The sequence below is a fragment of the Nothobranchius furzeri genome, chromosome 2 (genome assembly GCF_043380555.1).
Source record: "Nothobranchius furzeri strain GRZ-AD chromosome 2, NfurGRZ-RIMD1, whole genome shotgun sequence".
NCBI classification, from domain to species: domain Eukaryota; kingdom Metazoa; phylum Chordata; class Actinopteri; order Cyprinodontiformes; family Nothobranchiidae; genus Nothobranchius; species Nothobranchius furzeri.
The window spans coordinates 27,386,461-27,412,295 of record NC_091742.1 but is presented as its reverse complement, the minus strand read 5'-3'; the positions used below and the strand labels follow the sequence as shown (position 1 = coordinate 27,412,295).

At 42.6% G+C, this 25,835-nt stretch overlaps 1 protein-coding gene across 1 annotated transcript; it reads right to left on the bottom strand.

Annotated features, from left to right (window-relative positions):
• Positions 1-323: 323 nt before the first annotated feature.
• hsf2 (heat shock transcription factor 2) lies at positions 324-24,713 on the bottom strand. Its single transcript, XM_054748238.2, has 12 exons — positions 24,520-24,713; positions 20,329-20,437; positions 18,854-18,981; positions 18,649-18,773; positions 15,841-15,916; positions 13,674-13,735; positions 12,114-12,192; positions 11,161-11,303; positions 10,821-11,087; positions 9,352-9,454; positions 7,455-7,518; positions 324-973 (listed from the first exon to the last, which is right to left on the bottom strand). The coding sequence occupies exons 1-12, from the start codon at positions 24,610-24,612 to the stop codon at positions 660-662; spliced, it is 1,563 nt and encodes a 520-aa protein (XP_054604213.1). The 5' UTR covers positions 24,613-24,713; the 3' UTR covers positions 324-659.
• Positions 24,714-25,835: the final 1,122 nt, after the last annotated feature.

The window sequence follows — 25,835 nt, the reverse complement described above, 5'->3', positions numbered from 1 at the left end:
AAGAAAGATGTCATAGATGTCTGGCTGGAGCAGGGACTTAGGTGAAACTTTGATCATCCCGGGCCGCTGCGACGTGCCTCGAGAGACTTTAAAGAGTGAATACACCCATCCTACCTACCAGGACAGGTGGCCTTGCACTAGTGCGTTCCATTTCGAAGACGTTCCGCTGGCGGCAAACAGTGGAGGGATTTGCAGAAGATATGAAAAAAAATGAGGAAAGACACTAAAAGACTGTCAAATGAAAACAAGAGATTCAAGTCATGGTAGCCCAGATAACTAACAGGAACAAAAAACCTGATCCTGGTTATAATGAACTTTGACACTTGAATCAGAGTCAGTTTTATTTCCACACGGCTGAGGGAATGCAGGACAGATTTAGTTGTTTTCAGACGTGCTGAAACAGTCATGCACCATCCACTCCTGAACAGGAATTATCTGGTTGAATTAAAGCAAAAACAACAATCTATGAAGTCCTTTTGATCTGACTGGTGTTTCTGCGTCGACTTCAGCATGGCTGCAGTAATAACAGGTTATAAAGCTAACAGATGATTCAACCAAAGTTTAAAACAATTTCATAATCTCAGCTATAGCGTCACCATCCTGGTGCCGTTACACAACACACCTGAACAGCTAAACAGCTTTACCACAGGACAACCCACTCACAGGCCACTCAGGTGGGGGGAGTCAGGCTCCGCCCCAGCAGGACTCAGTTCACACAGGTAAAACAGGGTCTCCTCACTGGCCTCTGCTTCTGTTAGAGGCTCCAGGCGAATCAGGGAGCCCCGGCGGGGCTGCTTTGGCTCCAAGCTGGTTTCCAGCAGCCGGGTGTGCGGTTCAGCTTCCACAGAAACACCAGAGTGGGAGGCTTCCATGCTTGCTGTTCCAGTGGGACCCAAATCCAGGTCTGCAGAAGGGGAACAGCCATCCAGGAAGGCCAGCAGGGGGCAGGTGGTGTACTGGATTAACTGTTTATCTATAACGGAGACAGGATGAAACCAGAAAAGTAGATTAAATCCTAATGAGAATTTGGTGCAAAAGGTAATTTATGTCTATAAATTTACTGAAAAGGTGAAACTAATCTATGAGACAGACTCCATGAAAAACCAGATATTTCAGCCTTTGTTCTAACTGTGATGATTATGGCTAACAGCTGATGAAAGCCCCACGTTCACAATCTCAGACAACTAAGATATTGTAAAAACGTTCAATATTCTAGACTCGGTGTGTCACACTCTTGTTGGCTAATGAATCCTGAAGGGTTCCTGAGCCTTTAGATGGTCTCTCAGTCTTAAGTTCAGTTACAGACATGAATGAACGTTTGCACCGTATTCTAATGTTTTTAAGTTTCTCCTGTACTTCCCTGAACACCCTGAATCACACAGGCTGGATGTACTAAACCACAAATCTGAGAAGGTTGTAAAGATTTATGGAGAAGGTCTAAAGCTTTAACTGGTAATAATATAGCATACCTGCTAGGCTTCAGATGTTAACACTTTCATGTTAGAAAGTGATCTCGTTTCCTCAATCCTCAGCTCATCTGCACAAAGTTTCACGTGAGTGTTCCTAACTCCCCAACTCACTCCCCGTGGTTGCAACGCTAGGCCGGAGAAGTGCCGAGCGATGCTGCGTGCCGCTTTAAATTTTTTAAATTTTTTTTTTGTACAGCCATCTCTACCATAGACCTACGCTATAAATGACGCATGCCCGCTGTATCCCCGTCCAATACAAAGAATAGGAGAGCCTTTGGTCGCTGAGGTTTGCGATCAAAACCAAGTGAAGTCTCAGCTCAGGATGTTCACCCGAAACCAGAAGCTCTCCACAGTTCCCCGTTTTCTCGTTTTTTATTATTATTATTTTTCGGTTCACCATTCTATGTTTGTTTTAGAGCAGCTGATGAAGAGTTTTTCTTATTATGGGGAACCGGAAAATGGGACCGGTGGCACCGGTGCTCAGCAGGCCTGGCCACTGTCGGTGCGCTCCAGGGCAGCTGTGGCTACATCGTAGCTCATTTCCACCAGTGTGTGAATGTATGAATGGATGACTGATTGTGTTGTGAAGCGCCTTGGGTGGTTGTAGAACCCTAAAGACTAAATAATGGTTCTGCGTCAGTGTGGAGACCCGCAACGTCGTTATCCGTCCTTGCGAGGGCTCTCCAGCAGGCTCGCAAGGACGAATGGAGTCGAGCCCACTTTTCTAAACATCTGTCGAACGAGACAGAGAAAACAAGCTTGTGATTGGTCAGGATGCTGCCTTCATCAACAGCACTGCTCTCAAGAAAGGCAAAAATATCTCGCAACAGACACGGGGCAGAATGAAGAATGCCTTGCGAAAACTCTAAAAATATGAGTTTTATTCACTGGATAAGTAAAAAGGAACGCAGCAAGCGTTTTATTTGTGGATGGAAACGACGGGAAACGTGGGTTCAGAGGTTGCGAGCTCATGAAGAGGTGGAGGAGAATGATGGACAACTTAGTCAGTGTTAAAAAGTATCAGAAATACAAAAAACACAAAAGTAAATGCACTATCTTGAACTGCATTAATGACAGGATACCTCAGAACAGTGCTACGCCCACTACTGTCCTAGTTGGAGCTGCCCAGTGACTGCCTGATGGAAAATCAGCAGGTTTCATCAGACTCGTAAAGTTTCTTGTTTTTGCTGGGGACCCCCTGTATTTTACCGCCCCCTCCTACAGTCTTCTGATTCTGTAATCAGACCACAGCGCCCTGGGGATGTTTTTCAAGATGCCAAGAAAAATTAAATGCCAAAACCAAAGTGCAAAGTGTGTCACTGAGAGTTTAAAAAAAAATTTATCCTTGTGCAAATATTGGTGTATTCACCTTTAATACTAGTTATTTAAATGCAGCAGTCGCTGGATTGGTGCAGTTCAAAGTGAGTGCGTCTAATAAAACAATATTAACATGAAGGTGAGACGTGTCATAATTTCATCGCCCCCCCCCCCCCCCCCAGCTGGAAAAATTCCTAGGGGAAACACTGTATACTCAGACCTACAGCCCAGGCGAAGAAGAAGAAGAAATCATTTCTATAGCGCCTCTCAAGATAAAAATCACGAGGCGCTTCACAAACACAAAAACAAAAAATATAAAAAAGCATTTAGAAAATGTTTAAAAATATATAAAAAATGAGCAAAAACAGTCAATTGTGATTAAAAAAAATGTAAAGAAAGAGAGAGAGTGAACAGGAAAGAGGGAGATCAGTGGATCCTGAGGAAGGTGGAATAGGTGGGGAGAGCAGAATAAAGAGAGAGTGGTGAAGAAGGTCATACAAAAGCCAGCTTGAACAAGTGAGTCTTCAGCTGCTTTTTAAAGGAGACCACTGAGTACATGATCTCAGGCTCAGGGGGAGAGAGGTCCAGAGTCTGGGGGCCACAGCAGCAGATGATCTGTCACCTTTGACCTTTAGCCTGGTGCTGCACAACCAGTAGGCTTTGATCACTGGACCTCAGGGACCTGCTGGGGGTGTAGGGACTAAGAAGATCACCAATGTAAGATGGTGCTTGTCCATGTAAGGCCCTATAGACCAGAACCAGGATCTTGAAATGAACCCTGAAGTTGACTGGCAGCCAGTGAAGCTGGAGGAGAAGCGGGGTGATGTGGGTGTGTTTGGAGGACTTGGTCAGAAGCCGAGCACAGGCCTTCTGAACCACCTGTAGACGGTTCAGGGAGGTTCTGCTCAGACACGTGAAAAGAGAGTTACAGTAGTCTAAGCGTGAGGAGATGAAGGTGTGGAGAACTGTCTCAAGTTCAGAGCGGGACAGAATGGGACTCAGCTTAGCAACGTTCCTGAGATGGAAGAAGGAAGAGCCAACAAGAGAACTGACATGAGAATCCAGGGTGAAAGCTGGGTCAAAGGTCACAACAAAAATCCATGACAGAGGGTTTGGCGTGGGAAGCAAGCTGACCAAGAGAGTCTCTGACTTTGGGAACCAGCTTGTCTGGGCACAGATGAGGATCTCAGTCTTATCTTCATTCAGGTGAAGAAAGCTCCCACCATCCAGGTTTTGATAGAGTCTAAGCAGGTGTGTAACATCTGCAGCTTAGACATCTCATGGGGCTTAAAGGAGATGTACAGTTGGATGTCATCTGCATAAAGATGGTTGGAGATTCCTTTGAAGGAGCTCAGGATGTGCTGAAGAGGAAGCAGATAGAGGAGGAAGAGCAGAGGCCCCAGCACAGAACCTTGTGGGACACCATGGGTAAGAGAGGTGGTGGAGGACCTAAACTTGGAGACGACCATAGAAAAGGAGTGCTCAGAGAGATAAGAGGAGAACCACTCCAGAGCAGATCCTGGTAGGCCTACCCAGTCTCTCAGCCTCTCCAGTAGCAGGTGATGGTCAACAGTGTCAAAGGCTGCAGTCAGGTCCAACAGGACCAGAACAGCACAGTCCCCTGCATCACTGTGAGTCAGAAGGTCATTAGAGACCCTAAGAAGAGCTGTTTCAGTAGAATGAGCTCTACGAAAACCTGACTGGAAGCTATCATAGATGTTATGTTCATCAAGAGCAGCTGTGAGTTGTTTAGCCACAACCTTTTCCAAGATCTTGGAGATGAACGGAAGTTTAGAGATTGGTCTGAAGCTGCTATGGAGAGAGGGGTCGAGACTCGGTTTTTTAAGAAGCGGGTGGATTACAGCGTTCGTAAAGTAAGCAGGGACCTGACCAGAAACCAGAGAAGCATTAATTATAGAGAGCACGCTGGGACCGATGGACTGAAAAGCACTTTTAAACAAAGATGAGGGTAAGATGTGGAGGGGGCATGTAGAGGTCTTCATAGAGTTAACTAGTTTGGGTAACTCAGGCAAAGAAACAGGAGCAAAGCTATCTAGGATGATGGGCCTGGTTGGAGTCGGGAGAGGCGGCGATAAGGCTGAAGGAGAGATGCTAGATCTAACCTTACTGACTTTGTCCACAAAGAAAGACAGAAAGTTCTCACAGTCTGCAACAGAGTGGATGGAGGCTGTAGGAGAGGCAGGAGAGACGATGCTGCTGATGGTGTTAAACAGCACCTTGGGGTTCCCTTTGCTCTGGGACACCAGGTTGGAGAAATAGGAAACCCTCGCGTCTCTGACTGCAGAGTTAAAGGATGACAGAAGATCCTTTAGGTGCAGCAGATGGACGTGGAGATGGGTTTTCTTCCACAAACCCTCAATTTTTCTGCATTGGCGCTTCAGGCTGCGAAGGTTGTCATTAAACCAGGGAGTAGGGTTCACTGCAGGAACTGATCTGGTTCTGAAAGGACAGATGTTGTCCAGAATGGAGAGGCAGTGCTCGTTAAACTGAGAAGTTAAGGAATCTGGGTTGTTATCAGAAGAATAGGGTGGATCAAAAGCAGCAGAAAAATTGCTAGCTGTGCTCTCATTAAGAAAACGAGAACTAACCATACGGCGAGCAGGAGGTGGGGACGCAGAAACTGACAAGTTAAAGAAAATGCAATGGTGATCTGAAATATAAACGTCCTCAGGACAAACACTGTCAGCATTTAGACTCAGGGTAAAAACAAGGTCTAGAGTGTGCCCCCTGGTGTGTGTGGGGCCAGAAACATGCTGGGTAAAGCTGAAGGAGTCCATAAGGCTGGAGAAATTCATGGCAAAGTGATCAGAGGGATCATCAACGTGGATGTTAAAGTCACCAGCAATCACCAGTCTGGGCAGCTTCACAGTGGAGGATAGAAAGTCACTAAACTCCTGAAGGAAAGATCTGTTTGGACCAGGTGGACGACAGACCACAGCACAGTAGAACGGGTCCTTACGCCCGACTTTAATCAGCTGCAGTTCAAAGGAAGCAAAGTGACCAGAGGTTGTAGAGCTACATGAAAGATGGTCTCTGAAAACAACAGCTAGGCCTCCACCACGACCAGAACCCCGGGGCTGGCTAAGAAAAGAATAACCACTCGGGCAGAGTTCAATCAGACCAGAATAATCAGATGTTTGCTGCCAAACTTCAGTCAGAAACAGAAAATCCAGGTTTTTAGAGAGAATTAGATCATTAAGCAGGAAGAACTTACCATTAACAGAGCAGGTGTTTAATAGAGCCATGCTGAGTGAGGTGGAGGAATCAGAAACTACAGAAACAGCTGGAGTTAGTGGACGTAAATTAGCAGGGTTAGATCCACGGTGTTTATAAAAACCACTTATGGAGGGAACAGGAGGAGAAGCCACTGAGGAATGAGGATAAACCGACCTTAAAAAACTTGGACGGATGAAACGCGCCGCAACGCGGCCTGGCGGGAATGCGGAAGTGGCGCTCAGGTCACCAAACAAAGGACAAGAAGCTAGAAGATCACGCCGATGTTTACCAGATAAACCGCACTTTAAGAGGTCTTATTCTCACCTGGATTCCTGCTCGTTTACCTCTTTTCCTCCAACGTTTTCCCGGGACCGGATAAACATCGCTGGAAACGCCATGATTGGAATCATCGTTTGGTTCCGGGCCAGTGTGCCACTCAGGTAAACAAACAGGATTGTACATCCTCGGTGCATGTTGGGCGATCGTGAACGAACGGAAGGACAAAAGAGTCTGGCGATCATAGGAGATGGTAGCAGGGACACTACTGAAGAGGATCGCAGACAGGAGCAAGGCGGAAAAGAGGAGGCTAGTGGAGAAAAGTCTGAATGGATCAAGAGATCCAGATCAGAGATGATTGGACTCCTTGGCTCGGTCGAGGGTCTGCCTAACACTCGAGGTTATGCCTAACGGTCAGGGTTTTGCGTAACAGTTGAGGTTCTACCTAACAGTTGAGGTACTGGGTAACGGACAAGGTTCTGCTTATACGTTCAAGTTTACCGGTCAAGGTAATGCCTAACTGTCAGGGTTCTGTGTAAGGGTTGAGGGTTTGGCAAACAGTCGAGGTTATGCTTAGACATCAGTATTTGGTATCTGTGAGCAAAACTGATGCAGGCTTGAAAAATAAAAGTAGAAATTAATTAATAAAAAACACTTTTATCTCATCAACTACAGAACCTGCCTAAGTTATTTATGTTATATTTCTAGAGGATGAAACCTCTTGAGATACATCATCTCATTTTCAAGGGGGTCCTCCTTTGAAACACTAAACAATATAAGATAGAAAGACTATCAGTGGCATGAACTTAAACTAACAATACAAACAAACCAACAAAATTTAACGAGAGAAGAAAAAACACCTCGCCTTGACAACATGATTACATCAAATGCCAAACTCAAAAACAATTACAATGGCAACTTGTTAGCTGACTTGAACACACACCTAGAGATAAGGTAGCTGAAATATGTGTGGTTTTCTTTCACATTCAAAGCTGCACCTGGCTGCCCTATCACTATGTACCGTGACACTAGCCTAACGTGCAAGTACAACATTGTAAAATAAAGCCCCGCGCTGTTTGACGGACAAACTTGTCTAATTCTCTTTGTGTTTTGTTAAAATCCAAGAGCCACACATGCACACTGGGGATGACCTACCCGTGTGATCTTGTGCTCTGCCTCTGTTCGTCTGGGTAGTGTTCTCTTTGGTCGACACGTTCTCCTGAAAATACCGCAGACAACTGTAAGGACTCAAATTGCAGTGCAGATACAGGAACCATCAGTTGGACTACTTTTTTTTTATTTATATATATATAGCGCCAAATCACGACAAGAGTCGTCTCAAGGCACTTCACATAATAAACATTCCAATTCACAGTTCATTAAGCCAATCAGAAATAATGTTTCCTATATAAGGAACCCAGCAAATTGCATAAAGTCACCGACTAGTGTCAGTGACTATACAGCAATCCTCATACTAAGCAAGCATGCAGCGACAGTGGAGAGGAAAACTCCCTTTTAACAGGAAGAAACCTCCAGAGAATCCTGGCTCAGTATAAGCAGCCATCCTCCACGACTCACTGGGGATGGAGAAGACAGAGCAGACACACACACACACACACACACAAGTAATGTGTCTATAGTTATATTGTGATGTCTTAGTAAATATTGTATTTGGTGAAAGATAAACTTTATTGTATTTATTCTAGTGGATCTATAATTAAACGGATAAACTAGTAGTAGCACATCCAACGTCAATGAAAACAAAAAGTTATTATCAGGAGAGAGAATGTATTAGTGGTTAGCAGCAGTGTGCTAGACGATGGCCCCCTCCATGAGGCCACCTCAGCTCTGACCAGTAGTTTGCCTGTTGTATTAATTTTACATCCCTTTTCACTACTGAAGCAACACTTCATGCAGCTTCTATGAGCCAAAGAAAAACATCAAAAACCAATCAGGAATCAAGAAGGAAATGTGATATCTGTTTATTTGTTTACTTCAGTTCAAACTATTTAGAATTCTGTCATTTCATCACATTAAGTTTGTGTTTTATTTCAAATACCTTCAGCTTTATTCATTTTCTGAATTTTTGTGTTGAATTGCTTAGAAAATGAATCATAGGACAACATCAAAATAAATGAAAAGATTCTGTATTTTTTAAGCCTGTTTTACACATTCAATGTTATTTAAACGGCATCCTGTACTTTTAAGAAGTATTGTTCTGCTGAAATTTATCTGGTCGTTTTGGCACAAGTAAACAGAAGAATGAATCGTGATTTATATCGTTACCCCATGTGCTTCAAATTAAATTGCGATACAGATTTTAGCCATATTGCCCAATCCTAGTCCAGCTGGTGACAAAAAGGCATGCAGCGAGCTTCAACAAGCTTCACTTGTATCTTTAGTTTACCCTGGAGAGAGCAAATGAAGCCAGACAGGGTTTCTGCAGGTTTAAGGGAGCCAAATTTAAGACTTTTTAAGACCTTTTTTAAGGCCACTTTGACCAAATTTAAGCTATTTTTAAAATTAAATTTAAGCTATAATTTCCAGCTATTGCCTGGAACCGGTGCTAACCATGTCGCGAACGTGGGATTAGCATCCTGTTACCATTAAACCTGCACTTCCCCATGGCGCAAGCTCCCACTAGCTTAACCAGCTAATGTGCTCATCTAAAAACAGCCCCCTTTCACAACCAGCTGAACGTGTACGGTTCCGCTTACGCCAACATCGTACACAGAAAATGCTGAACACTAACTAGAAATTCACGAAAATTTGACAAAAATAAAAGAATCTAGTTTATTGAGTCTTTGGTAATTTAAGACCTTTGGAAACTGGATTTAAGGATTATTTGTCATTTTTAAGGATTTTAAGGCCTTAAATTTGGGAAAGCTAATTTAAGACTTTTTAAGACTTTTTAAGGACCCGAGGATACCCTGGCCAGAGTTCTTTCATTTGGTTTTGTTAAAGCGGTCTGCTCTGATGGCTGCCAACACACTACCTGCTGTGACCTCCCCCGACCTTTGTGAGAATAGCTGTGTGTGTTTGTTGGTTTTACCTCCAGAGCGTCAAAATCTACCCCAAACTGCTTTTCATAGAGCATGGCCTGGAAGTCCTCCAGACTGCAGTCGATACTGTCCAGATAGTCCATGAGCTCCACCCTGTCAGGAGACACAGACAGCGTCATCTAAAGGGAAACCAGAGGGGCCTTTGGCTGAACTCGGATCAGTGTGCCTTTGGTACATCAGTGGTAGACTTCTCCACAACCTCAGACCCCGAACCCAAAGTGACCCGTTTGAAGCCAGAGCCCAAGTTTTAGTTTTTAACTGTTGCCCAGCGACTACTGCTCATCGTAACTGCATGTAACAAGCCCTCATCTTTTCCTGCACCTTAATACTGACTGAACTTCACACACAACCCAGATCAGTAACTGGCTGTCCAGCAACTTTCTTGTTCTCAGCGCCAACAAGACAGAGGCCCTGATCGCTGCACCCCCGGAACTTCAGCCAAAAATCGAGCAGGAAATTGCCTCTTTTTGCCCATCAGCCAAGGCCAACATTAGAAACCTGGGAGTTATTTTTGATCCTGCTTTAAGTTTAGACTCACACATCAAAACCATCTCCTGCTCCTGTTTCTTTCAACTGAGAAACATTTCAAAAGTCCGTAAACTGGTTTCTACTGCAGATCTGGAAAAAACCATCCATGCCTTTGTATCATCACGCTTAGACTACTGTAACGCTCTTTTTACTGGTCTCAGCAAAACCTCCCTCTCACGCCTTCAAGCCATCCAAAATGCAGCAGCCAGACTCCTAACCAAATCCAGCAGACGAGCTCACATCACTCCAGGTTTACAGTCCCTGCACTGGCTCCCGGTAGAATATAGAATACAGTTTAAAGTTTTAGTGCTGACCTATAGAGCTCTTAACAACCAGGCTCCAAGCTACCTATCTGAGCTTTTATCCCCACACATCACCTCTCGGAACCTTAGATCCACATCTGAAAACCTCCTGGCTGTTCCTCGAACCAGACTGAAAACCAAAGGGGACAGGGCCTTTCAGACTATTGCACCCAGACTTTGGAACAGTCTACCTTCAAATCTCCATCTCTCCAACACTGTAGAGGTCTTTAAAAATCATCTAAAAACTCACCTTTTCATCCAGGCGTTCCCTCCCTAAATGTTCAAAAAGATGGCTTTGTTCGGGTTCACACCTTCACTTTGTTTATACTCATGATTTTATTTTCTACTTTATCACTGCTATTGTTTTTCTGATGTTTTTATTGGTTAGAGGTATTTGCCCTGATCTTTATCATGTTGTACAGCGCTTTGTGATTTATATCTGTGAAAGGCGCTCTATAAATAAACTTTTACTTACTTACTTACAACCCAACATGTCTTACTTGAGTATTTTTTTTGTCAGAACAAACTTTAGCATCCTTTATTTGTAGAATTTGCACACAGACATATCTTCCCTCATGTATCTGCTGCCCAGACCAGACTCTGTTGACGACATTAGGAGCAGGACTCACTTTCCCAGAAGGCTGATGTTTTGTGAAATTGTTCCGCTCTCGTTGAGTATGGAGTCCATCATCTTTAGCGGATCTTCTAGGCTCAGACCAGAGGGCTTATTGAGCAGCAGAGCGTTGCTGGTCGCTCCGCCGCCGTTCGTCTGGTTCTCTGCTGCTGATTCTTTAGCTTCAGCCTGTCTGAGGTCACCTGTACAGGTGGGGTTGGCCTCCGTCTCAGCTGGCAGCCCCCCACAGCCATCCAGTTCTACTTCCACAATTTCTAGATCACTAAGGAAGAACAACTCAAATCAGGCTCTCTGATTAGGCACGGCAACAACAACCTGGAGGTTGGTAGTCTCACCCGTGTTCACAGGCTGGAGTTGCCTCTGTGATGTCCGCGCCATCGTCAGCATCATTCTCAGTCAGGTCACAGATGATGACATCATCTACGATGTCCCCACCCTTCACACTGTTCAGACGCGGACCAGCATCGCTGACCGGCATCTAAACAGCAAACGGTGGGGGTTAGTAGGTATTTGGTGAAGGATTTACCAACATGGTAAGACTTAGGCCTAGTCCACACGTAGCCGGGTTTTTTTAAAACGAATATCCGCCCCTCCAAAAGCTCTGTCCACACGTACCCGGATAAATACGTTGTTAAGGACATGCCAGACCTGTAGGCGGCAGTACTTCCCCCGTTCTTGACCTCGTCCTTCGTCTGTGGTCTTCCACAAGGAGCAGTAATTCCTCTTGCAAAAACAAACAAGCAAAAAGCGCTTGGACGATTGATAAAGCGAGCGCAGCTCTGAGGGCGTCCATGCTGTCGGCTAGTGTAAACACAGGTCGCACACGTGATGTCAGCATATTTTTGTGGCGGAAAGTGACGTTGCGGCCCTTAAAACTCCGGTTTTGTCCGTCCACACGCAGACACCCAAAACGGAGAAAACGCAGATCTTCACTTTGGCCGGAGTTTTTAAAAAGATCCGTTTTCGTGTGAAAAAACTCCGTTTTCGTGTGGATGACAGGCCAAAACGTAGAAAAATATCTATGTTTTGGCAGATCCCCGTCTACGTGTGGGCAGGGCCTGATAGGCCTGGACGTTTTCCCCACAAAAAAAAACTTTTAAAAAACTGGTGATTTTATCTGGTTCTCAGCAGGTCATCACACCCATAAACAATATGGACACTTCCACCAAAAGAAATGTACATTTTGTGGCCAACCACACCCTGCCCCACCCCCAGTTTTTGTTGTAAAATTGTAAATTCTCCTAAACTTGCTTGAATGTTGACTGCTATAATGCTATAACAGACTGACCTGGTCCACACGTGCTTTATCCTCATAAATCTGATGAATGTATTTGGGTTTCTGCCCATTGCTGTTCATAAGAATTGACCTGTAAAAAAGGAAAGCATGAGCTGGAAGCAGAAATATATCATGGTTTACTGGTCTAACACGTTTCACCCTCACTAAACATGTTTTTACAGCATAAATCCAAATGGCTGTTTTACTGAAAAGATGCACTACTTCACAAGTACATCAACTAAATCCCTTTAAGTGTGCCACGTTGTCTGGGATTCAATCTAATGACATCAACTACAGCTTCAGTTAAAACTAGAATAAGACTTGGCTATAAGCTGTTACACTAAGCACACCGTTTTGATTCCTATTCCAGAGGCTTGAGGATGAAACCCGGATTAAGGTAACAGCACTAGACTGGTTCAAGTCTAATTTATCTGATCTAGTTAGTTCTTGTTCATAATGAATCTCTTTCAGCAGATTTTGTCATGGAGTTCCTCAGGGATGAATGCTTGGTCCGATACTCTTTACTTTACATGTGCTTCCACTGGGTCAAAGGATGCCATTGTTATGCTGAGGAAGGATACCCTTTATCTATCCATAACGCCTGATGAATCCCATCAGTTTAAGTATTTTACGAGCACTCTTCAAACACAAAGACCTGGACGACTCCAAAACTCCTGTTCGCCCTCGTCTTCCTCACTAGCATCTTTTCAATCTGTTTCTGAAATTTCAGTATTTTTCGGGCTCCCGTGTTTACTTTATTCTCATTCTTTTATTTCTACCCCCCCCCCCCCTTTTTTTTTTTTGCTATGACCCCTTTTAATCATTTTTAAAATGTTTTTATTGGTTCTTGTGACGTGCCTCGTGATTTATATTTTAAGAGGCGCTATATTTAAAAAAAATCCTTTCTTCTTCTTCATTTCAAAACTCAGAGCAGACAGAGGTTATGGGTTTTGGACCTAAGCTCCTGTGGTGTTGTTCTGGACCAGGATCGGTCTTTTAGCTCTCTATAAACACTAGGACCGACATCAGTGTGATGTTGCTACAACCATGACCATCCTGACCCAAAATGGTGCAGATAAACTAGTTTATGCATATTTTACCTCCAGACTTGATTATTGTAATTCTCTAAGATCAAGATGTTCTAAAGGTTCTATTAAAGGCATGCAGCTTATTCAGAATGCTGCTTTCAGAGTTTTGACAAGAGATCGGATTCTTCTCCATTTAGCATCACTTCACCAGCTCCCTGTAAAATTGGGAATTTTACATAAGTTTTACTTCTAACTTCTAAAGTTCTCAACGTTCCAGAAGTTCCCACCACAGTACTTGGGGCTCAGACTGCAGATCTACTTGCAGTTCCAAGCGGTTCTAAAGGTAAAACAGAAGGCTCCGTTCTGGTGGAACCAGCTTCCAGTTTCCATCTGTGAGGCAGACACCCTGTCCAGTTAGGGTTAGCTCGAGTTATCCAGGCTTATCCCTTTAGATATGCTGCAATCTACAAACAATCTGCTTGTTCAGAAAGCTTAATCCCAACCCTTTCACTATTCCCTACAGAGGAAAATAGAGTGAACTCACCTTTTACGTTTTAAATTCAAAATGCGGTTACTTTGTACCAGTGTGATGATGAAATGTATCAGCTGGGAGAAAAGATCCACAAATACAATTAAACATTAATCCGGATAGTAGAAAAACAATTATCACCTATAGGTGAAACTCAAAAAATTACATTATGGTGCAAAAGTTCATTTGTGTCGGTAAATAAACTTAAAAAGACAGACTCATTACATGGAAAGCCAGATTGTTCAAGTAGGGATGCACCAAAGCCTCTTGGCTAAAAATGACCCAAAAGTGCATTTTTGTCCGAAACACCCGAATCACCAAAACAACGCGGCCAAAACAGGCGATCAGGTGAACCCTGCTTTTGTTTCATCTCGCTCTGCCCTTATGAGGCAACTTAACTCGTTGCTTCATAAAGATAGTACATTCTAATTTGGCCCCTTTTAGTAATGCTGTTTTATTAATATTCATATCAATTATGAACCGTCATTTTTACCTTCAGCTTCACATCTACCGCGTCTGCCCGGCTTTCTTCTTCTCCTTTTACATTCTATTCTATTAACTATTAGCGGTGTTTTTACCATCCTTTCTACACCCACCATGTCCTGAGCACGGTGAAATAAGCTTTGGTTCATGCGTGTGCAGCTTGTTTATTCTCATGAAGCACAGAGACTTCATCAGAGGGTGAATATTCCTCTTCAGATTCAGCCATTAGCAGACTTTGTCAACAAGGAACAAACCTGTCAGCATTGAAAGTTTCTCCTCTCTAATATTTGTCCCTTAACCTTCTCCTCAGTCGGGAGCATCTCGATGGGGGGCAGTTTTTAAACTAAACTCCAAAAATGTAAATAGAAACAACTAAAAGTGTTGCTCAGACTGAAGTTCCACATCTCCACTAGAGGTGTGAATCTTCACTTGTCTCCCGATTCGATTACGATTATTGGGTCAACGATTAAATTCGATTCGATATCCCGATGCATCACGATTATTTCATATTGATCCTCTCTTTTGTGTGAGCACTGTCTCTCTCTCTCTCTCAGTCGCTGATCGAGCGAGTGGAGCGCGCCGCATGACAACCCGCTCAATTAACATAATTCACGGCCCAAATCCAACAGAACCGGTCGGGCTGATTCGGTTCCGGTTCGGTCTCAGATTACAACTCAAGCGTTCAGCCCTGCAGTACCACATTAAGGCGGAACCACTTGGTAAATGTGGAGGACGCTCACTCTGACAGATTTGGATATACGCTGGTGCCGCCATTAAAAACAAAACTACATTCCACCATAATCGATTATGGCGTACTCTTCTACGATGCAGAATCGTTTATGTCCGCATCCCGATGCATCGATTACTTGATTATTTTCCTCAGCTCTAATCTCCACTATCTTCTGGTGTAAAGTAGTAACTTCATGAGGGATTATATTTGCAGCTGTGGCTCGTTAAACCCAGCAATGGTGCTTGTTGGTCGCAATATTCCAACTTTGGTGCATAAAGGATTCATTTCAGTCCTCGCCAGGCATTTATCAATCAATCAATCAATCAATGCTTTATTTATAAAGCGCCTTCCGCAACCCTGTCAGGAAGCCCAAAGCGCTGAACATGGTACAGTTGTAAGTAATTATACTGAATTAATAAACAATAAAAGAAATTCAAATTACAAAATATAAATTACAAAATACAAAATGGAAATAACAAGATAGATTATTTATAAGCCTGTACAATTATCATTTTTATTTATTTGTTATCTATTAATATTTAATGCACATGAATGAGGTCAAGTGAAACTTTTTATTTTGAGTTTTAATTTAATTTTGCATTGCTGTATTGTCATCAGTGCTGAATAAAAACTTTCATGGTTAATTGATTTATTGCCATGCCTTGATTTTAGTGAGGTTAATACACATCGTAGCCATAAATGCTACGGTTCTAATTATTGACATAATAATTTATTTAGGTATTTTTACTTTCTGCCTCACTTTGCTCATTTTTGGTTTTTGGTTTCGGCCAAGAATTTTCCTTTCAGTGCATCCCTAATTTCATGTCTTTGTCTGTTTTCATTTTCATGATAATGGCTGACAGCTTGTGAAAACCCCACTCAGACCATTAGAACATTGTGCTTGTTTTAGTGTGTTGTGTTTAAAATTTAGTTGAGTGTGTAATTCCTGAAGACGCAGACCAACCATACCTTTTTAATGAGCTGCTGTTGATGGGAATGTTTCTGTCTCAGGTCTGAAATCTCTCTCCATAGAGCTTCGTTCTCCCTGAACATTAACACAAAAACATGCGACAGTGAGACAAGGACAAGCCAACTTCAGAGGGTCTTCTGTGTTTTAGGTGAAAAAATGTTCAGGAAGTTGGAACCGAGGGCTTGGTACAGAAACTCAGTAACTCCTCAGTACTGGCAGAAAACATGCGACAGGTACTAGGGCTGCTCTGTTATTGCAAAAATAATAACGATTATTTTGACTGGAATTGAGATCTTTATTAAGACCATTTTAAAATTATTGTTTTCATTTATTTATTTATTTATTCGGTCCTAAAATTTCACAGGTCTTACAATCTTTCATTTGTGTAAGACAGTGTTGTCCGGTTCATTGTGGTGCACCGCCTGCGTAGGGAGCCTAATGGGCTCGACACACGGGAGGCGACAAACGACCGCGATCAGCGAAATTTGTCGCTGTCGCTTTTATTACCCGTCACACGGGAGGCGATCTGCGGCAGCGGCTAAGCCGTCTACGCGTTCTGTTCCATGGCGAAATCGAATCTTCGTTGTTTTGCTTGGCTGTGTCACGTTGGAGGGAATTAAGGTTATTTAAGCGGTTCAGAGTTAATAAAGCGGTAGATATGATGTTTCACAAGGTGCTGCTAGAGTTATGTGAAATCTTACGTCTGATTTTACTATAAAACATAATAATAATCAACTTCTCCTCCATGTTTGCTCTGAGGTGTACGGAGCATCCTGTCCGCTCATTGGTCAGTGAATGAAACCTCCGCTGATTGGTCCTCGTCCGAGCGACGGCGATGAAAAGTTGAAAATGTTTCAACTTTCTGGGATCGCGTCGCTGGGTCGTCCGTGCACGACACGTGCACGAGTGCAAACTTTCACACGCACGTTTTTCACATTTCGCTTGATAGGAGAGAGACCCGCGATTATCGCTTTGTCGCGCATGTCTCATTGAAAATGAATGGAGGAGAGGCAATGTCGCCTCCCGTGTCTCGAGCCCATAAGTCACGCCCACCTACTTCCGCACCATGGGTCTGGGAAGAAAAAATAAATAAATGCAAGTCAATGGGGCTAAAAACGCTATTTTCTAATCTGCTTGTTATGTGCCGTGGATTTCACATATGATGTACGTGAATTTTGTTCCGGAACTGCGCTGCTCTGGGTGGCTGCATGTTGGAGTAGCTCTGTTGACTATATGTAAGTTTTGCCTTTTTTTGGGCATTTTTTCTTCTAGTTTCCCAAGAAAAACTGTATTTTTTTGGGACATTTTACTTTTCTGTTTCTGGTGCTGTGAAGCTCACTCGTGAACAAGACCCTGAGATACTTAAACTCCTCCACTTGAGGTAGGACCCCTCCTTGCAACCTTCTGATTACTGGACAACCCGCTCTACCTCCTGAGCTGCTGCTGCCCTGAAAGGTCAAACGTCCGGCTGCATTTTGTGAGAGGAAACAGCAGCACAGCCAGTGAACAGACTCGAGTTTAGAGGAGTTTTTTCTCTCCAACCATCAGTGGTGGTGCCCCCATACGAGGCATTCTTTCAAACAACAACAAACTTATTTGAAGTGCTTCTATAAATTACTTTCTGAGATACACTCATTCATGTAAACCGTAACAAAAACGAAAGCATAAATAATAATAATCAGCAGGGGTCCAATTTGATAATGTTGAATATTTGTGGCAAATTTGTCAGTAGTATATAGTTTTCCTTTTCTCTCATAAGAACAATAAAGAATATTGCATGAAATTATACGCGAGGGAACAGAAAGTGAAATGTAAACATCACCCGGCGCTGTAATGGTGTCAACCGCTTCGAGGAAGGACAATGTACCGTTTGGCGGGTCCGTGATTCATCAAAGCGTTCGTGGTGGTGGTGTGTGAGTGTGTCGGGAGTTTGTAGTGGGCGTGTGATGTGTGTAGGATGTGTTTGTCTACACGTATTATTGCGAAAAAGCACAAGAAAAATCTGAAAGACTAGGACCACAAAGAACTGCAATTCGCGGGAAAATTACGTCAAAGCAGGTGATAGGGTGAGTGATAATCATGCGACAGTTCACGTTGACAACGTGATGACGTTTTTTCTAGCGTGTGAAGCCCTGAGCTGCAGATCAGAACCAATCAATCAATCAAATTTTATTTGTATAGCACCTTCTACAACATTATCCGAAGCCCAAGGTGCTGAACAACATCATTAAAAGAAAAACATTCCCAGTACATTGGGCATAAAAGCAGGATAAAAACATAAAATTATAAAATATCTAGCAAACACTATTACAGATAAGAGATATTGGGATAAGACTAATCGATAAAAAAACAAATGTCGGACAAAATAAAATCCAGCATCTGGGTTAAAAAGAAGAATAACGATACAGAGTTTGTGGCAGAATGAAAACGCTTTTCTCATTTGTGCGTTTTGGTCGTTTTTTGCAAACTCATTAGCGGAAATGCGCAGCGCTCTGGGACGCGTTCAGTGTGTGAGATAAAAGTGCAACTCCTCCGGTTTATTACGCAAAAAAACTTTTGTTCTATCTTATATAGTTTCAGTTCTACAAGCATTTGAACACAGATAAGCAAATGGGAGCGCCGGCGCTCCCGCAGGTCTTAAAGGGTTAAATGAGCTAAGATCCGTGTTTCATGTCCACTAGCTTCGGCTTCATTTTCCATTTCAGTGTTTGTGGCAGATGAACTCAGGGTTGAGAGGTCACACGTTCACCGTTCTCCATTATGCAGCTGAAGCTAGTGATGACGTGACGGGCTTTCCTAATACATACCTCTTGAGAGATGCCAGCCTGACATCAATGCTCTCCTGTTTGCTGTGAATGTTCTGCACACTTGCCAGGATTTTGGTCAGGTCTCCATGTCTAAACTTGTTGTCTTCAGGTCGTGTGTTAGAAACCTGGAATCAGATTCTGTGTTAGAAACAGGAGGGAGTACCAATAAAAGTCTCTCTCTTGCTGCCTTCCAACCCGACTCTACCTTTCTCTTGATGTTCTCCAGCAGGTCATCCTGTCCGTGTTTGAAGTAGGGGTGCTGAAACTCCACAGGACCATCCCTCTCCTGTTTCACAATGCCTGTGTCGATGTGCATCACCTTCCTGAATCCATCTGCATACACACCAGAAAAGGAACATATAACCTCAGATTAAGGCCCTGTCCACACGTAGCCGGGGATCTGCCAAAACGTAGATAGTTTTCTACGTTTTGGCCTGTCATCCACACGAAAACTGAGTTTTTTTCACACGAAAACGGATCTTTTTAAAAACTCCGGCCAAAGTGAAGATCTGCGTTTTCTCCGTTTTGGGTGTCTGCGTGTGGACAGACAAAACCGGAGTTTTAAGGTCCGCAACGTCACTTTCCGCGACAAAAAAATGCTGACATCACGTGTGCGACCTGTGTTTACACTAGCCGACAGCATGGATGCCCTCAGAGCTGCGCTCGCTTTATCAATTGTCCAAGCGCTTTCTGCTTGTTTGTTTTTGCAAGAGGAATTACTGCTCCTTGCGGAAGACCACAGACGAAGGACGAGGTTAAGAACGGGGGAAGTACTGCCGCCTACAGGTCTGGCATGTCCTTAACAACGTATTTATCCGGGTACGTGTGGACAGAGTTTTGTTTTTAAACGAGGTGGTGTGGATGCAAGTTTTTGGAGGGGCGGATATTCGTTTTTAAAAAAAAACGGCTACGTGTGGACTAGGCCTAAAGGTGCAGAAAAACACCAATCTGATGGAGTTTGCATTTGTTAGCAACATATGTGCTAAACCAAGAGACAGAATTTTTTAAACCTCTAACCCTAGCAGTCAACCTAATCAAAAATGGCCACCATGGCAAATTAAACTAAATCAACACAAAAAAAGACAAAACTTCAGAATAAAAATGTACACGAAGATCGATTTTACTAAACTATAATTTATCTGGTGGATGAGTTTAGCTTTTAGGATTTAAGTTCAAGGCTCAGTATAGGAAACTAATTAGCCTTTAAATACAATTATTGGTTATTAATTATTATCATTAGGGATGTAAGAAAATATCGATATGGCAATAAATCGTGTTTTTTTGTCTTGTGATATTACATCGATATTTAAAAGCTGTGTATCTAATTTTTGGAATAATTTACATGTAAACATTTGTGTCCAGGGTGGGCCATTTATATGGATCCACCTTAATAAAATGGGAATGGTTGGTGAGATTATCATCCTGTTTGTGGCACATTAGTATATGTGAGGGGGGACAAACTTTTCAAGATCGGTGGTGACCATGGTGGCCATTTTGAAGTCGGCACGTCTTGGATCCAAGTTTTGTTTTTTTCAATAGGAAGAGGGTCATGTGACACATCAAACTTATTGGGAATTTTGCAAGAAAAACAATGGTGTGCTTGGTTTGAATGGTGATTACATAATCAGGACCTAGTATTGGGACGTAAGTCCATCCCCGAATAAATCAAACAAGTCTTACACATGTTCAGCTGCCTAACAAAGCTGGCCATGTTGTTGTGCTTGAAGAACTTGGGGAGGATCTCCTTAGCAAAGCGCTGCTCGTCCAAAACCAGGAAGCTGCTCCCCTCCTGGAAACCAACAGAGATACAGTCAGGGTGGGAACTGGGACTCTGACATCTTAAACCAAAAAATGTGGAACCCGGGAGCCAACAAATCCAGAATCAACGAGCTATCCCTGCACTCAGAGCTATAAACAGTCTGAGGAGCGTTAACAGTCCTGCTTCCTGCTACATTCATGACCAATCAACAGATGTGAACAAAAAGTGACTAAGAACTGGACCTAATCACCAACTATGATTGTCATTAAAATGCTTTAAAAAGACCCAAAAGTATGAATAAAGAGGAAGATCTGACTTGGAAAATTACAGGATGTAAGCAGAGTGCTGACTCAGCAAGTTGGTAGTGAACAGATCAGCTTTTCTGAGCTACAGTCAGGAAGGAACTACTGCTACAGTAGACATAAAAAGGTCATCATTTGATCCTTTTTTAATGTGAATTAAAAATTTTAGTCAGTGTTTTTTATTAATCTAATTTCAACTTTATTTCCAATCACAAAAACAACAATGTAGTTGGAATATTACTAAAGCAATGTTGTCATTCCCACCCCCAACCCAACACCAAACTCAAAAAGCGGGCAGAATGAGGGCTAAACAAACGGAAACAACAAAAATCTCTCCTTAATACCTTCTTAAAAAGTGAACTCTGGATAGTGTTTTCAGAACACATAAATGTCTGATTTTTCTTGAAGTAATAAAAAATTGGATGACTCAAAACTTCCTGCTTTTAAATCAAGACAAGACTGAAGTTCTCATCTTTCGACCTGAAATTCAGAAAAGGAAACTGCTTAGTCAATCACCTGACCTGAACGGCATTAAATTAGTCTCCGAGAACAAAGACAGGAACCTTGGTGTTATCTTTGACCAGGACATGTCATTCAAATCCCAGGTTAAACAGGTTTGTAGGATTTCCTTCTTCCACCTTCGAAATATTGCCAAGATTAGAAGCATCCTTTCCAGGAGCAGGGGTGGAAATGAACTACCCAACCAACTGGCCAGCCGGGCCGATAAGTCAGAAAAGTTACCGGCCCCGCAGGTCATCTGCTAAAACGAGTACAAATCAAAACTGAAAAAAAAAGAATAAAAAGGAATGGTGAGTTTTTTCAAACAGACGTTTTGAGAAAGAATTAAAAGAAACAAAAGAAAATAACAAAAAAAGCAAAAGATAGCAGCTAAAAATATTATTTTTTAAAGATTTTAAAAATGCAAAAGACTTACTATACAAATCTGTTCGCAAATGGCTGCTCCCTATAGGGTGCGATAGTGGTGTGACGGATCAAAATTGTCACGGTTCGCATCATATCACGGTTTTCGGTCACAGACGGATCGGATTGTTTTTTGCATCAGCAGAAAGAAAAGGAAAAGAAAAGAAAAAACAACTGGGAGTGGCCTGGGGTATCACATGCCACCCTTAGAATCTGATTGGCCACCCCCAGGTGCCACCAAGGTGCCACCCTACTAAGTTCCAGTTTAAACTGACATTACATTGCCGACAAAAGGCTTGAGTTGTAAACTCCAAAAATAGTGTGTGGTAGCATGCACCTTTAACATTATCTTCTAGCCCAGGCCTACAGAACATTTCTGTAGTAATATTATTTTTTCATATTCACATAAATAGTATCGAGTACCACTCAACTCCAGTTGGTGGCAATAATGCAACAAGAAGTGACTTGCTAACCACCACAAAACTAGAAGATGAATAGAAAAAAATGGTGATTGTGCAATGTGAAACTCCAAAATTCACTAGAAAGTAAATAAATAAATGAATAGTGTAAATAAATAAATAAGCATAACCATTGGTGCCACCCATGCATAAACAAGTGCCCCACATGGGCCACCCCATTTTAAAAGTCCTGGACACGGCTCTGCCTCTTTCTTTTTATCATTTAGACAGGAGTCTGCAGGTGTTGCTTTTAATCTGCCGGACCCTGCATTCCATCAGCTGGAGTTCAGAGCCTCTCTGCAGCTCTGAACACATGATAACGTATTGTCAACAATACTGTTCCCTCCTCAAGGCCTCAAGCGTTATCGTTCTACAGGACTCTTCATGCCTCTGAATAAAAAGAACACTCTCAGCTCGTATGAGTTGCTTAATCAAAGAATGAACTCTTGAATATAATGTGAACATTTAAAACTTATAAGTTAATTAATCATTAAATAATAATTTGGTTGATGAACAAATGTTATATGAATACTAAATTAAATGTTTTGATTAATCTGTGAAATGTTATTATTACATTGAAAGATTTATATATGGATCAGTAATGTTTGATATGACAAGGCCATCATCATCCACACTCACACATAGGGATGGGTACCGAATTCGGTACTTTTTAAGGTACTGACCGAATTCCATAGTATCGACCGAGCACCGATTCACGTCATTTCAAACGGTGCCTCGTTTCGGTACCCATCCATCATAACGAGAACTTGCCAAGACAGCTGCGCAAGAGCGTTATGTCGTCGGTCGCTGCGAGCCAGTTGTAAACAGAGCAGCATGGTAGAAAGAACGCACGCAAAAGCTTGGGTCCACTTCACTAAATGTGATGGGTAACTGGGTGATGATGAAACCAGCGACAACGATCTAAGTGGGACATCCTCATCTTAATCTGCTCCGGTAGGTAAATAAAATTAGCTTGATATGTTAGCTTCCGTTTCGCTAATGGTGCGTTCGCTTTCTCCTCTGAACTCTGAATTCCCGACTGGAAGAACATGAACACGCTCTAAAGTTTGGCTTCACTTTACTAAATGCGACGGGTGATTGGGTGAAGATGAAACCAGCGACAACGATCTAAGTGTGAGGCATCAACGTTTTAATCTGCTCCAGCAGCTAAATAAACTGTTTAAGATAACGTTAGCTTGATATGTTAGCTTCCATTGCTACCATTGTTATCAGCTAGTGGTGCGTTCGCTTTCTCCTCAGAAATTCTAACTTCCCAGTAGGAAAAATCAAATGAAAAAGGAGGCAAAAGGAATGAAGATACACAGTAAATTTAGTTCACAGTAAAGATGTTTGCTTCAGTTTAATTATCAGCTTATAAAACTACAAGGACCATGTTAAAATACAAACAGTTGTATGTTATTTATCGTGATATTTATCAAATATTGTTATGTATTGAGAAAAATATATATTTAACTATAAAAGAGAATTAAAATAATAAACACTCAAAAGTATCGAAAATTGGTACCGTTAAGTACCGGAATCGATTCGTAGGTACCGGGATTTAGTACCGGATCGATTCAAATGTCAAAGGTACCCATCCCTATTTATAATACTGGTTTTGTCCATATACCGGTACCCAACGTCTCCCTGTATATTCTGCATCGTTTTGGGGATTGTAACATGTTGTTTAGCACATCCTTTCTCCCAAATCTGCTACTTCTCTGTGACGTTTGTTTACACTCACCATGTCTGCGCACATCCCAGAATGCAACGCACAATCACGCATGATCCCAAGCCCAATAGTAAAGTGTTACAGAATTTCTATGCACGTTGTTGTTCTGTTCTACAAAACCTATAACCTTTGTAGCACCAGTGCTATAAGCTGTTGATGTACCGCCCTGATATTTCTATTTCTTCCTTTAAATTAGATGCACTTTAAAAGCCAAAATAATGACTACACGTGTCTACAGCCCTATTGCAATCAATTTTAGTTCATCAGCATAAAGGTGATTTGCTTTTTAGGAGAAATAAACCCCACTTTGAAAGATGATTAGGTTGTCATCTCAAAACAAAAACTAACTGTTCGTCATCACGCACACAGAGGAGCATGTTAATGTGTAGAAAAGAGTACTAGATGATACTGGACCTCCTGAGTGCAGCCTGGGTTCCCTAAACCAGCTCCATAAACGTTCTGACTGTAGGAGCTCAGTTGGTGTTAGCATGATGCTGCTCACCAGCTTAGCTTTAGCGTTCTGAGCTAGCAAGCCACTAGAACCTCCACGTTACTGACAGCCAGAGGCTCGTTAGCATCGCCTCTAATGATGAACACATCCCATAAAGTCAAGTTAAATACGGAATTCCTGCCGCTGACCTCGATAGGTATTCAGCCAGGCCAGCATACTTCACTAGCACATCAATAGTGTGGCGTTACCTGGCTCCAGCAAATAAACTCGTTGGTGTCCGCGTCCTCCACCAGAGTCCAGAGCTTTGATAAGAAAGCCGGCACGTTCGAGTTCTGCTTCATCCTGAAAACAAGACTTCAGTAGAAGCGTACGCAGTAAAACCTCTGTGTTGCTGCCTGTAGAGAGGCGGTCTCAACAAAAACACACAACTTAGAACTTCCGGTAGATGCAGCGGGCACGGGATTGGTCAGAAGCAGCGTTACGTAAGACTCCTCACGAGGAGCTACATGCAGGGGTGCAGGATCGGCTCGGGGTACTTCGACAGCTGATGACGTCAAAGCAGTTGATTGGCTGAACATGAAGCTTGCGGAAGTTACGTTATCACGGTTGTAGTCCTGTAGTCCAGAAATCAACACTTTTTGGAGAAAATATGTTTGAATTTCTAAAGGAAATGTAAAATATAAGCAAATGATAAACGCTGACCCTCAAAAGCTCTTGATGTTGATGAAATGGGGCAAAATAAAATATAAGAACTTTATTGAAAGACACCAAGCAACATTTAGAGTCAAAGAATGTATTTAGATAACAACTAAGGAAATATACAGACGAACTCCACATGAATACAAACAGATGTGGCTTCACATATAAGAACTGTTCTGTTTATTGTCAGTCCGATGTTGGTTTTATGCAGTTTCACATTCTTTACAAAACAAAGATAATATGGTGTTTTCTTTATAATTGTAATTTGTTAATAAAACATTTAGGTGTTAACAAACAAGAATTTATTAACAAAACTTCTGACGTGTGAAAGCCGAGTAGATTTGCAGTAATGTGACGTCATCGGCAGTCGAAGGACCCCGAGCCGATCCTGCACCCGACCCAGGCAGACAGAAGGAGCTGGTAAATGTTCTCCTCCTGGAGAATTTGGGTGCTTATGAAAAACAGTCATAAATATGACTCAGCATCTCAATGACGACACGTGTTTTAGACAAAGGTGTTATCTAAATGTGCTGCAATGACAACAAGCTGTATACATTGAGGAATTTATCTAGCCCCACATGTTAAAGGTGTGGTTTATTTGTAAATAATATATATATGATTTGGGATGAGGATCAACACCTCCAAATCTGAGACCATGGTTCTCGACCGGAAAAGGGTGGCTTGCCAACTCCTGGTCGGGGGAGAGGTCCTACCTCGAGTGGAGGAGTTTAAGTATCTCGGGGTCTTGTTCACGAGTGAGGGTAGGAGGGATCGGGAGATCGACAGGCGGATTGGTTCGGCGTCTGCAGTGATGCGGACGCTGAGCCGATCTGTCGTGGTGAAGAGGGAGCTGAGCCAGAAAGCC

Coding starts and splice junctions, on each gene's coding strand:
- hsf2 (XM_054748238.2), bottom strand. CDS start 24,612: ATGAAGCAGAACTCGAACGTGCCGGCTTTCTTATCAAAGCTCTGGACT. Junction 18,774..18,853: donor TGGAGAACATCAAGAGAAAG/GTAGAGTCGGGT, acceptor ATCTGATTCCAG/GTTTCTAACACACGACCTGA. Junction 13,736..15,840: donor AACAGCAGCTCATTAAAAAG/GTATGGTTGGTC, acceptor CTTTTCTCCCAG/CTGATACATTTCATCATCAC.